This window comes from Ambystoma mexicanum, chromosome 12 (genome assembly GCF_040938575.1).
Source record: "Ambystoma mexicanum isolate Mex_15411 chromosome 12, UKY_AmexF1_1, whole genome shotgun sequence".
Lineage (NCBI taxonomy): Eukaryota > Metazoa > Chordata > Amphibia > Caudata > Ambystomatidae > Ambystoma > Ambystoma mexicanum.
The window spans coordinates 1,066,108,289-1,066,121,149 of NC_090936.1; the positions used below are offsets into that span (position 1 = coordinate 1,066,108,289).

The 12,861-nt window shown below is 45.7% G+C and overlaps 1 protein-coding gene across 1 annotated transcript in view; it reads right to left on the reverse strand.

Annotated features, from left to right (window-relative positions):
- LOC138514720 (collagen alpha-1(VII) chain-like) overlaps positions 1 to 12,861 on the reverse strand; it is a 1,453,166-nt gene that overhangs the window by 858,408 nt on the left and 581,897 nt on the right. Inside the window, exon 43 of the mRNA XM_069630120.1 lies at positions 11,180 to 11,215. Coding sequence (XP_069486221.1) covers positions 11,180 to 11,215 — 36 coding nt within the window. The remainder of the gene's footprint in view (positions 1 to 11,179; positions 11,216 to 12,861) is intronic.

Here is a 12,861-nt window from a genome sequence, read left to right on the forward strand (position 1 = left end):
CAGTACATGCCCAAGACAGAGAAGGAAGAGCATGGAGGGCAGTGATAGCACTAGCAGAGGGATGTAGGCTCACCCAGGTGTCAGATGAGGAGCTCTTCTCAGAAGAAAAGGAAGAAGGTGAAATGGTGTTTATGATGAGTGTAGAAATATGGCTAAGAGTGACGTACAAACAAGTGGCACAGAAAATTGCAATGGCACTTGAAGCACCCACATCCACCCCAGTCCCCTTCTTTGAGGAGGATATGGCAAAGGTACCAACATCATTATGGACTACTAGTCCCTATGACGTGGGGTGCATAAAAAGTATAGGGGGAGTAAGAATAAAATTGAAAAAAGGTGCAATACTCCCCAGAGTGAAGCAGTATCCACTATCAAAAGAGGCAGATGAGGGCATATATGAAACATTAACGGCCCTTATAAATAATGGTATATTGGTACCATCAGAGTCACCATGTAACACAGCTGTATACCCAGTGTGCAAAGCTAAAGGGGGGTCTTGGCGCTTCATACAGGACCTCAGGCCCTTGAACAACATAGTGGAAGCAGAATACCCCATAGCAGCAAACCCGGCCACAATATTGTGCGGCATTCCAACAGAGGCATCATGATTTACAGTGATAGACCTCAAAAATGCCTTTTTCTCAATACCCCTGCACCCAGACTCACAAGATCTGACAAGCTTCACGTACAGAACCACAAAATGGAAACACACCAGATTGCCACAAGGGTACTGCGAGTCCCCCTCAATTTTCAACAGAGTAATACAGATGGACTTGGGTAACATTGAAGTGGAAAGCACAGTGTTGCAGTATGTTGATGACATAATAATTTGTAGCACAAACGAAAGAAGATGCAGAGAGGACTCATTGAAGATGCTGACAATATTGGCTGAAAGGGGTTACAAGGTAGACAAGGAAAAGTTACAGTACTGTCAGGAACAGGTATTTTACATTGGTCAGCTCATATCCCAATACGGAAGAAAGATTGCACCACAAAGAGCACAGGCCATTTCAAAAACGCCGCTGCCCCAAACAGTGAGGGAACTGAAGCAGTTCCTGGGACTGTGCAACTACTGTAGAACCTGGGTATTTTATTACAGCTCATACATAGGACCCCTACTTGAGGCATTAAAATAAGCTAGCAAAGGAGAGAAAAAGTTGGGGTGGACAATGGAAATGGAAGAGGCCTTTGATGAACTGAAAGATGCAATATCAACTGCTCCGGTACTGGCCACCCCAGATTATGAACGACAATTCTTTATATTTTCCCATTGCGACTCAGCAGTAATGAAAGCAGTGTTGGCTCAAAAAACAAGCATGGGTTACAAACCAGTAGCGTTTTACAGCGGCCACTTGGATCCTGTGATGTTAGGTCATTTCCCTTGCGAACAAGGTCTCGCCGCAGCTGCCTTTGCGGTAGAGAAAGCATCATCAATAACAATGGGGTGCCCAACCACACTATTTGTGGAACATGCACTATTTGCAATATTGAACAAGCCTAAGTCCACACTTACCACGCAGAGGGCGTCAGGTTATGAGATCATCTTATCTAGACCAGAACTATCAATTGTTAGATGCAGCACGGTTAACCCTGCAAGGTTTATAGCAGAAGTAATTGAGGAAGGAGATTATGCACACGATTGTACACAGACTACCGAAATGTACTCATGTACTAGAATTGTTGAAGAGAACACACTAGATGGAGGTGAGCTCTTGTTCATTGATGGGTCATCAACAATAGACCAAATTGATGGGATAAGGAGAACTGGGGCAGCAGTAGTAAAAATGACAGAGGAACCGGTGTGTGTGGCAATGAAATGCGTACAATTACCACAGCATTACTCCGCTCAAGCAGCTGAATTGGTTGCACTGATCTTGGCATTGAAGGAAAGCTTTGACAAAAGAGTGACTATATATTCTGACAGCGCATATGTCACGTCTACTGTCCACTCAGGATTGTCCAAATAGAGGAGAAGAGGGTTTAGGAGAGCTGACGGCACCCCAGTACAACATGCTCTCTTGTTAGCTGAACTAATTGAAGTAATAAATGACCCCCAAGAATTAGCTTTGGTCAAATGTACCGCACACACTAATGGAGAAGATCATATCTCAAAAGGGAATGCAGCAGCAGACGCACATGCGAAGTATGCTGCATATTTTGATGAGATATGGAACCCCCCAGAGTTAGAGAGAGGGAGAGGGAGGGGGATAGCTAAGGAGATGTTGATAAGAGAAGGGTACACCCATCTCCCAGCCACACAGATAATGGAGCTACAAGCGGCTGCACCAATGGCAGAAAAAGAAATATGGGTAAAAAGAGGATGTACAATGTCACCAACTGACGCACTATGGTGCCAGGGTAACACTGGAAAGATGGTAATGCCATTGGCACTATTGAACACCGCCCTGAGCCAACTCCACCACCCAGCCCACACAGGCAAGGAAGTTATTGCAGCACGAATTAGGGAAGATTGGTTCTGTCCCGAGTTAAATTCCCATGTGACAAATTTTATCAGCAGTTGTCTCACATGTCAACAGTTCACGGCCGGTCGCACGCTGAAGGTGATAAAAGGTATTATACCCCGGCCAGAGGGACCCTTCCTGCACATCCATATTGACTATGTTGATATGATCAACGTATGTCAAGGAAATAGGTATATGATTGTAGTAGTATGCCCATTCTCCAGGTGGATTGAGGCAGGACCCTGCTCACACCCAGATGCATTCAGAGCAGCTAAATTTCTAGTGAGGGAGTTTTTCCCCAGGTGGGGAGTGTGCGAGGTACTGCGGTCAGATAATGGCCCGCATTTCGCTAATGAAATGTTCCAGCACATCACATCCTTACTGAACATCAAGCATAAATTTGCATGTGCATATCACCCGCAGGCCAACGGTCTATGCGAACACCTGAATGGCCTACTGAAGGAGGCAATTGCAAAGATACAGCAAACAACAAAGAAGAGTTGGTTGTATTGCCTTCCGCTAGCCCCATTTGAGCTAAGGAATAGACCAGGCTCCGATCACCACCTCACCCCTCACGAGGTGGTGACCGGACGTCAAATGCGCCTTCCTCTAACGCCAACATCAAGAGCATTCACAGATTATGAAAACACTGCAACTGTTCTTGGTGATGAAATGTACCAATATGTGTCTTCTTTGATTACTAGCGTAGTGTTTGTGTCTCAACAGCTCGAGCGCACGCGGGGCGGGTCTAAGAGTGATCAACAAGAAGACGCGGATAAAGAATTGGAAAAGGGAAAACTGTGCAAAATTGCTAAAGGTGACCACATACTACTCCGCAATTTCAACAGAAAGTGGAACAGCCCACGCTTCACTGGCCCCCACCTGGTAGAGGAAGTATCTACGAGAGCAGTAAAGTTACAGGACAAACGTGCTTGGAATCACCTACACGACGTAAAGATCTGCAAACTCCAGACCCGCCCTAGCGTCACCGACAGGGCCATTGGAAGAACAGCAACAGCGTCACCCACGGAGGAAGAGACTTCTACCACAGCTGACGACCTAAGTGTCTCCCTACCCTACCACCCCCCAGATTCCCCAGAGACAACTACTGAAATAGAGAAGGGTAATTCCCATACCGCCCACCCCATGGTCACACGATCAAAGAGTAAAGAGACTTCCGCCAGTTGAGCTTTAAACTCTCTGCCCTCGACCCCCTACCCACTGCAGTAATCACCCAACTGAAGGACATTGTCTTGCACATATACACATGTAAACACTTGAATGTTCTCTTTTTTCTTTCTCGCACATGCAGGTACCGCGTATTATTGTACTGCTAAGGAAACAGATAACTAACAAAGTTCATTGCCCAGGAGTAGATGCTACCCTCAGACGATAACTACCCTGAAGAGCTATCACACCAATTTGTCTATCACATAAAAAGGCCAAAGTACCTGAAAAGAAGGAGGGTATGTGTCTACTACACAGCATTTCTCTTGGCCATAGAACAATCAATGCCCCATCTTCACCAATACTTGCCTGTCCTAAGAGATAGATCGCTTAGATTGGCGTGGGAACAGCTCTTTGCCTGGGCACTGAACGACACTTGATAGGGAGAGCTTGAAAACAACAACTAACACTAATAACAAGCATATTGAGAATTTTCAGGCGGGCAACTTTAACGTCGCAAGAATTAGCTGCCGGACTGCAGCAAGGTAAGAGCAAAATGCCGGTGAGACTAGCCTCTGTAATAAAGATGATAGGGATTTTGATGATCACCGGGTTCTTGGCTGCCTCTGTATGGCAGAAAAGTTATGCTATCAATATTTTGGCTGTACCCAAACCTAATATACCCCCACCCATGGCTGCAACAGGTGTTACGTCAGGTGGTACTAGCAAAATTACACACAAGGGAAATAGAGTTAAACGCAGCACATACTCAGATAATAAAGGTATTGACAACTAATACAAGATTCAGCTCACGTCTCGAACAACATGTGGTACCAACACATGACCCAAATAGGTAAGCAGACAACAGAAGACAGCTGCTACGTTTGCTCATTGATCCCATACGCCATGAGCGCGTCTCGAACTTTCGTTGCCACGGAAATAGATGAAAAGACAGCACGATGTATAGTATACCTGGCACTGTTCCAAACGAAAGGGAGATTTCAAGGGACGACGGTGCACCTGGTATGGAAAACGCGAGACACATATCCATACGAAAACAACTTCCTCAAAACTTATTTGAGTTACCACAAGACCAGTTTGCATGCTGAAGCATTCAGATACATGACAAGTGGCCCTGAAAAAGGAGAAACAAAGAAAGTAACTCTACAATACCTACCATGTGATTGGTACGCCACTGAAGTTCCTGGTAAACAAGGATGTTGGGAAAGACCACTGATAATAATAACAGGGAAGGTGTACCTGGACAACAAATGGGACATAGGAGTGGTTGGCAGCAACATGGTAACGAGAGAGGATACTACAACTATTGCTGAACACAACGACAGATTTTGGATGACTTGGGTCAAATATGTACCCATGCTAACGTGGATAGAGAAGGATGAAGACCCAATAACAATACTGCTGCTGTCTGCACCTAAGGTATGCTACCAACATAGAGGAGAAGTGGACGTGGGATACAACACCAACTGTGCAAGCGTGGTGGAGTTACCTGAGGGGGAGCAGGAACAGCAGTATTAATGGACCATTACTGGGCCTGCGGAGACAAGGCATACCACACACTGCCCCCTCTGTGGAACGGTATATGCACAATGGTACACGTTAATGTACCATCACTAGTGGTGCCCCAGAAACATGTGAACGTGGCGAACTTCCCTAAAATGGATGAAGGAAACAAGAGGAAGAAGAGATCTGTACAACCTCAGAAGGGGCCAGAGAACCAAAACAACAGCAACAACACTGTCCTGAATAGAAAGAAAAGACAAAGAGAACCTCTGACAGGAAATTACCTATGGGGAAGGTCGGAAACAGCACTCACTTCAATCCCACCAGACCACAGACTATTCAGCAGAGCAGCAATGTTCTTCTCCTCAATAATACATCCGGGACTACAGGCTTACGCAAACGCAAAATGGCTCCAGATAACTAGATGGGAACTAATGATGACAATTAATTCTACAGTAAATGGATTCAACGCAATAAAAGAGGAACTGCGAGCAGTGAGGATGGTAGCACTACAGAACAGATATGTACTGGACCTCCTCACAGCAATGGAAGGAGGAGTTTGCGCAAAGATAGGACAATCATGCTGCACATTCATTCCTGCTAACGATGCTGACAATGGTACACTGACAGAAGCAGTATCACATCTGGCCCAGATGCACTCCAAAATTATGGATGAAAGTAAAGGTGTGAAAAAGGATGACAGCTGGTTTTCGCTATTATGGTCATGGATGCCATCTTGGCTGTCGGATGGACTGAAGATTATAGTTGGATGCATAATACTGGCTGGAGCTGCACTGATCATAATTAGATTTTGGAAGGCCCGGAAGGCACGCACCACAGATGAAATGATCGAAATGGTTGGTATGCACCCCTTGATGCCGGCAGATGATGGCCAGCACACAGGCACAATAATAAAAGAGAGAGAAAAACTGTGCAAACAGATCATCACCAACCACCTGGACCCGCCATCTGTGAAGCTCGAAAACCCAAGAAACCCAAGGAGCTACATAGGGAAATGGGTATACTGCACACCTGGAGGAACATGTGTATATATGTATTGGTCATTTGAAGACCATGTCAACCACTATGGACATTTGGGAGGAGTAACTAAAATATGGAGAGTGAGAGGAGATAAGGAAAAGGATATGTTTGTGGTCGACAAGTCGACCAGAGGGGGGACTGAAGTGGGAGAATGGAACAAAAGGCTCCCACCAATCCCATCACACCCCTGGCGTAGAGGATCGCGGCCCAGACATCCGCCACGAGAGGAGTTTGCCCACCTATCAGATGACCAGATACCCTGGTACAGGAACATACGGATGTGCCCACCAGCCTGCCCACCAGCCTGCCCACCAGCCTGCCCTGCCCAGGCCGACACCTGCGGCATGGATGAACTCGACTGAACCATGCAACAGTTAATGAACACATCATTAGAGATGCCATGACGACCTAGCCAATGGTCAGCACACCCATGCAAACATGCACACTGGACACTCCCACACCAATCCACGCGAAGAACATATTCAGTGCTATGACGTAGGTGACGGACACACCCACTGACGTGCATCTTTATTATTTTTCACATAGGCTTTTCAAAATGCAGAAACGCAAGACGCACAATGAACTCATCTAAAATGCTTACTCACGCTTCTCCTAAACCCATGCATTGCAATGAGAAATATAACGAAGACATGATACTGGGGATAAAGCAATATGATACCATAACCTAAAGCGCTGTGTATCAAACGTTTCCACCTATGCACCAGGCCCAAGTAGGCCGCAAGCAAGAGCTTCCATGAACAATGAATGAGCAAGAGTACAGTTGCTGACCCTGCAGAATGAGCCCGGCGAGAGCAGACAGTCAAGGGCACAATGTTGCAAACTCGCATGCCGCAAGCCGACGCCAAGGTCACACCTGCAAATTAAGCCAGGCACACAGTGGAAAATGCAATATTAATTGTGCAGAATTCTGCCTCAACCACGGTCTCGCCTCACGTGACCAAGCCGAACCTGACAGGGTGCCAGGCCCAGGAGGAGGGAGGCACCTGGATCCCACGTTTCAAGACACAGGCAGATACAATTAAGCGACTCAATGGACATCTGCGGCGGGGGGAGTAGTCTGCCTTCCAGCATATGAATAAATCCTCACATTGTCTGCACATACCCATAGTGATACATTGTTGCAAATGACAGGTGCACCGCAAGCTGGGAACAGTGATGGTCCCAGACTGGGGGGCTCGCGAGTGGACCAATCAGAACATGGGGCTCTTATCACTGACGCCATTAACATTAGCCAATCCTCAGGGGTCTTCATGTAACAATTTTCATGTATCAAATTGAAGGGACACCCCAAGTATACCACCTGACTGACCCTCAACCACTAATAACGCTCTCTATACGTATGCTATACTAACCCTACCACTCGAGGAACCAATCCAGAGTGGCGATAGGTTTTTTGCTAACTTTCCCAGGTGACGCAAGTAGCGCGTCATACTAAGGTAAAAAGGGCCTGCGAGCCCCACGATTGGAGAGAGAGTGTCAGGACGGACGCGTACGATCCTTAACCCATCCCTGCCGTTTTGTTTAATAAACAGCAGAATCACCTTGCTTCTTGTGTGTTTCTCATACTCATTTTTTTTGGGATATACGGGAGGAGTTGGGGCCTCCCTGCCCGGAGGTCCGCGGACGGCCCAGCCGACCCCGGGAGAATTTACCCCCGACAGTGCATTGTGCACTGAGCACTCAATGGCACTGGACCTTCCTTCCTTGAGAATAGAATTGTTCCTTATTTGGCTCTCACTTCACTGGCCTATGGATGCAGACACTTCCCAGATCTTCCATATGGGCAGGGAATCCTCTCAGCTCATTAGAGATCTATATGGATTTCCATCCAACCCCCCCTCACGCATTCTCAGATGAAAGAATAAAATATGGTTATTTGCTCAATACCCAGCAATATATTCAGACACCATTGTTCAGCAGCTCAGCGCCACAAAGCCACCTAAGGGGTAATAAAGCACTTAAATAATATTGCAATGCCATCTGTGCTGTTTGACCTGGACTAACATGGCATGTTGCAGTATCTCGTCCTTGACACACACTCTATTCCACTCTGCATGCCCTTGCACTGTTGTGAGGACGCAGGTACACAAATAAGCAAATCATGTATTGATGAGTGAATGAAGGAATGTGTAACGTCGGTAAGGAATCCGTGGAAGAGAGACTGAATAAGAAAATGAGTGTACATAAGTGCACTTGTGGATCAATGATTGTGTGAGTTCAGAAATGGGTGGAGGACTGGTTCATGTAGGCAAGCTATCGCGCAACCATCGAAAGAGTAACTCTACAAAGTCAGAATAGGCTGCACCTGCTCCAGAAGATCTGGCGTGGCTATGTAGACATCTATTAAACCATATCATAACACAGTCTGAATATTCAAACCTTAGTATCCCATATCTACCATAGCATGGCATGTCCCACGTAACCATACACAGCAATGTACCAACCATGTGCCATCTAATAGCCCAAACTAATGACATCATGGGTGACATCAAGGGGGGTGGGGCTGAGTTAAAATGGTCATCACTACCCCATCCAGCTGAATTTCAAGTGTTTTGTTCCACTAAATCTGATCACTTCAACTCTCTCTTAGCTAAAGTTTTTTTTCACTGAATTTCAAGGCTTTTGTTATACTATAGTTTCTTTGGGACCACCAGGCATGGGATTAAAGTGAAATTATCGAAAATAAAATACTGACTGCAAAATGACCGAAATATTTTTTGGTCAGTTTTCTAATATTGCGGAGGAGACCCCCCCCGGACTCCATCCACTTCCCTCTACCTTAACCTATACCCTTAACCCAGCCCCATCTATTTTTTACTACAATTCGGTCATTTTGCAGTAGGTATTTTCGAATTCGATCATTTCTGAAGATACCCTAGGCATGGCCTTCTGCCACTGTACATGTGTCACCAATGATTTTAAAAGAGGGATTTAAAGAGGGAAAACCATTGGCCATGGCTGTGGTGGAAGGCCCATAACACCCTAGCAAGCACAGGGTCCATTGCCCTTCAGACATTTCTAGTGGCCCTCTAGCCAGAGGGTCCATTGGTCATGGGCATTGCATTGTACACACATGTTGTACCAATTATTCCCCAAACCATGTTGACCCTCTCCAGTAAATGTGATATGTAGAGGTATAAAAGTCTGTCCAGGTAACCCGCCCCCCTTCCGATTCCCAGAATATTTTCCTGGTAACATTCCGAATACGCAGATTCCCGCAGCAACGTAACGTTTACCGATTCCCAGAGCAATGGGAAAATGCTCCACAATGTAAAAGTCTTCCCCATCCACACAGGTCCTCACCATGTGTCCCATTCCTCTTTTCTTGTCCTCTCATTCCCATCCATTGTGTTTTCCCTCCCTGGCCCTCTTTCCCGCTTTCCCTGACCCCCTTTCGCTCGATGGCTCGTGTGACGCATCTTCTTTTCCGAGCGCATCGTGCCACGTTACCACAGTAATCTTGGATGATTCCCCGAGGATTACCCCTATAACCCAAAAATGTTCTACACCAAGGGCCTTCTCAGCACACCCCTAAAACTCCCACTTCACATGTGGTCCTCTTTCCCTCTCCACACTTATAGCCCGATGTAAATACACCATTTTCCTCCCTCAACTAGCATTTTGGGCATTTTTCATTTTTGGCTTCGTTCTATACTACGGCAGCAATCGCTCACATCGAGCAAAAACATTTTTCGGAAATGCCTGACTGGCTCTCTGCTGCAAAGCACCATGGGAGATATATGAACGTTTTTCAGGAGCAGGTGGCTACACCATTTTAAAAACTACTGGACGGATTTACTCGAATCCAGCTAAGTGCACATCTGTGGCACTTTGTGGCCAAGTTATTTCTTATTTTGTCCAAATCCATCCAGTGGTTTTCATGCTATGGGTCTTTAATCACACTTTTTCCTCTATGAGAAAATGAGTGGGAGTAGGCCGAAAAAAGCATTTTTTTTTCTTAATAAGGTGCTCAACATTTTAAAACATTTCCTCCAAAAATCCCAGTCAGTGGGGGGCGGACCGCGGGACAACATTCTTTTGGGGGGGAAATGAATTCAAATTCATCCAATCAGTCAAAGGGCATTAGCAACAGAATTTTAAGAAAACACAGGTTTCACCTCAAATGTAGGGCGTGGTTGTCACCCTCTAATATCTACCATTCCGTATTTAATGCTTCATTATAGAGATCGGACCCAACCTTACCACTCATTATGCCAAATCACAGCTGCCACATCCTACCAAATTGCATCCCAACATATTCTGATAAAGTGTAACACATGTGTCCTTATACCCCTGGGGAACCTCTTAGGCTGTCTTACCTAATGATGCCTAGCGCACCCAAGGATATCTTACATAACCATCCCCTAACTGCCTATACTATCCTATAATGCCAAATCACAGCTGCCACATCCTACCAAATCGCATCCTAATATTATCTAATAAAGTCTTACACATGTGTCCTTATACCCCTAGATAACCTCTTAGGCAACCTCTTAGGTTGTCTTACCGAATGATGCCTACTATACCCAAGGATATCTTACATAACCATCCTCTAACTGCATATACTACCCTATAGTGCTAAACCACATATGCCATATACTACCTAACCACATTCAAACTATAGTCTACATTGAAAAGAGCATGACTTAAAATATGATGACCAGAATCAAGCGGCCCGTCCCGCTGTTGCCTGGAAATGCCACGTGTGTCTAGTTACCCTGAGCTTTTTGGCATGCTCCTTTCTTTTTGCCCTGATGCCCCATGGTGTTCTGTACATTTATACTGAATGAGGGTGCAAAGCTTAGTAAGACTAAAACTAGCAAAATAAGCATCCTCATCCAGAAAAGAATAGCATGACAATGCGGCATACAAAATAACCATGCATTACAAATGTGCTTTTCAGTGTCCTTTCTATCCATCTATGACAGCGCATGACTCTACTGCTACAATTTATGTTCACTCACCTGATCACCCTTGTGCCCAATAGGACCTGGAAGACCCTGTGCAGAGGACAGGAAAGGAGTTAGTGTAAATAGATCAGAGCGTTGCATTGATCCATGAACATATGAACATGTCTTCAGATGAGATGCGCAGAATTCTATGTGCCCCTTTGCCCAAGAACCATAAACCCAGCATCTATCTGTGACATCTGCCCAAGGATGCAGAAGAGGTGATATAGTGCTGAGAATGTCGACTGCCGAAGCAAGAAGAATTGGCGCTAAACCCATAACTAAATTCTGCGTTCCTCAGGGATATCGTGTCACCAAACATGTACCTCAGTTACCTTAGCCGTGGAAATTGGGAGTGGGTGAAAAGGAGTAAATGCTTGCATTATATAAAGATATAAAAGCATACATCTACATTCATCACACAAGGCCCCTGCCATCTCAGGAGGACCAATATGCATAGTCCATATATTGCCCACTAGGAGGACCACTGGAGTTAATGCCTTCTGTTCGTTTTTAGTTTTGGCTAGTAGGCGGCACATTGCATTAGAGTACAGCTATGGAGAAATGGCATATGAGGAGAGAGACAACGGTCATTTACCCACCCATTCACTGCCCATGACAATGCTAATCCCTATGGCCATTCCCACCCATGTCTTGCCTCTCCCCACCCTAAACACATCCCCCTGGGATCTCTCTGAGCTTGCTTTATTCAAGCCTTACCATCAAACTTTTTGCTCGAAGTGCCTGCCATTTGTTTTTTTGCAAAGCAGTCTTCTGAGGGTGAATGAGGCAATTGGAGCTGTAAATGTGTTACTGGTGTAATACAAATGTCTTAACCAGGTCTGCCTTCAGCCACTCGATTTATAAGCACTATGTGTCTCCTTTACTGAGCTCCTGTTAAAAACAAGCATTGGCAAAGCTAACAACTTTGGCTTGTGTATGAGTATTAGGCATTTGCCAGGCACTGCTATTATACGCCCAGGTACTCACACCATTTTACAGCTGCCATCATTGATGGCCAGTTAGTACCACTAAATATGGATGGAGGACAGAGGGCTTAATCGGTCCATAGGCATTATAGTGATTACACACTGCCTTGCTCTACAGCATAGGTGTGCAACCTTTGGCTCTTAAGAGGTTTTGCACTACAAATGCCATCAGTCCCAGGCAGCATAGTCAAGGGGTGAGGGATCATGGGAATCGTAGTCCAAAACCTCTGGCGACCCGTAGGTTGCAGACTCATGCTCTCCACCTTAAAGAGCGTGATTGCAGGAGCTCGCACAAGCCATGGAAGCTTTAATGCAGACTCTTCAGATTCTCACCAGGGCAGGGCCCTTCCTAAGCTTGAGCATAACACGTTCAGGGTTTGAAATGTCATAGCTTATCCCCACATGTGCGATTGTTAGGATGTACTGCTGCCCCAAATTTCTGCCCATGCACCATGTCCTCTCGCTGAGGACCAAGTTCCCTTTACATAACTAGCCCGCCAAAAGAGTACAGTTGCCCCCATGTAACTGCATGCCTTGAAAGCTTTGCTTTTCTATCTGCTGTTAAAAGGAGCTAACATAGTTTCCCAATAAAACGCACACTTATTTCAGCATCAGTCAGTGAAGTTGTGCAACTACCCACTGAGCACTTGTTCGCATTTTTCTTATACAAGTGCTTTCCTGCTGTGCCAGATACTCAAACCTGCTAGT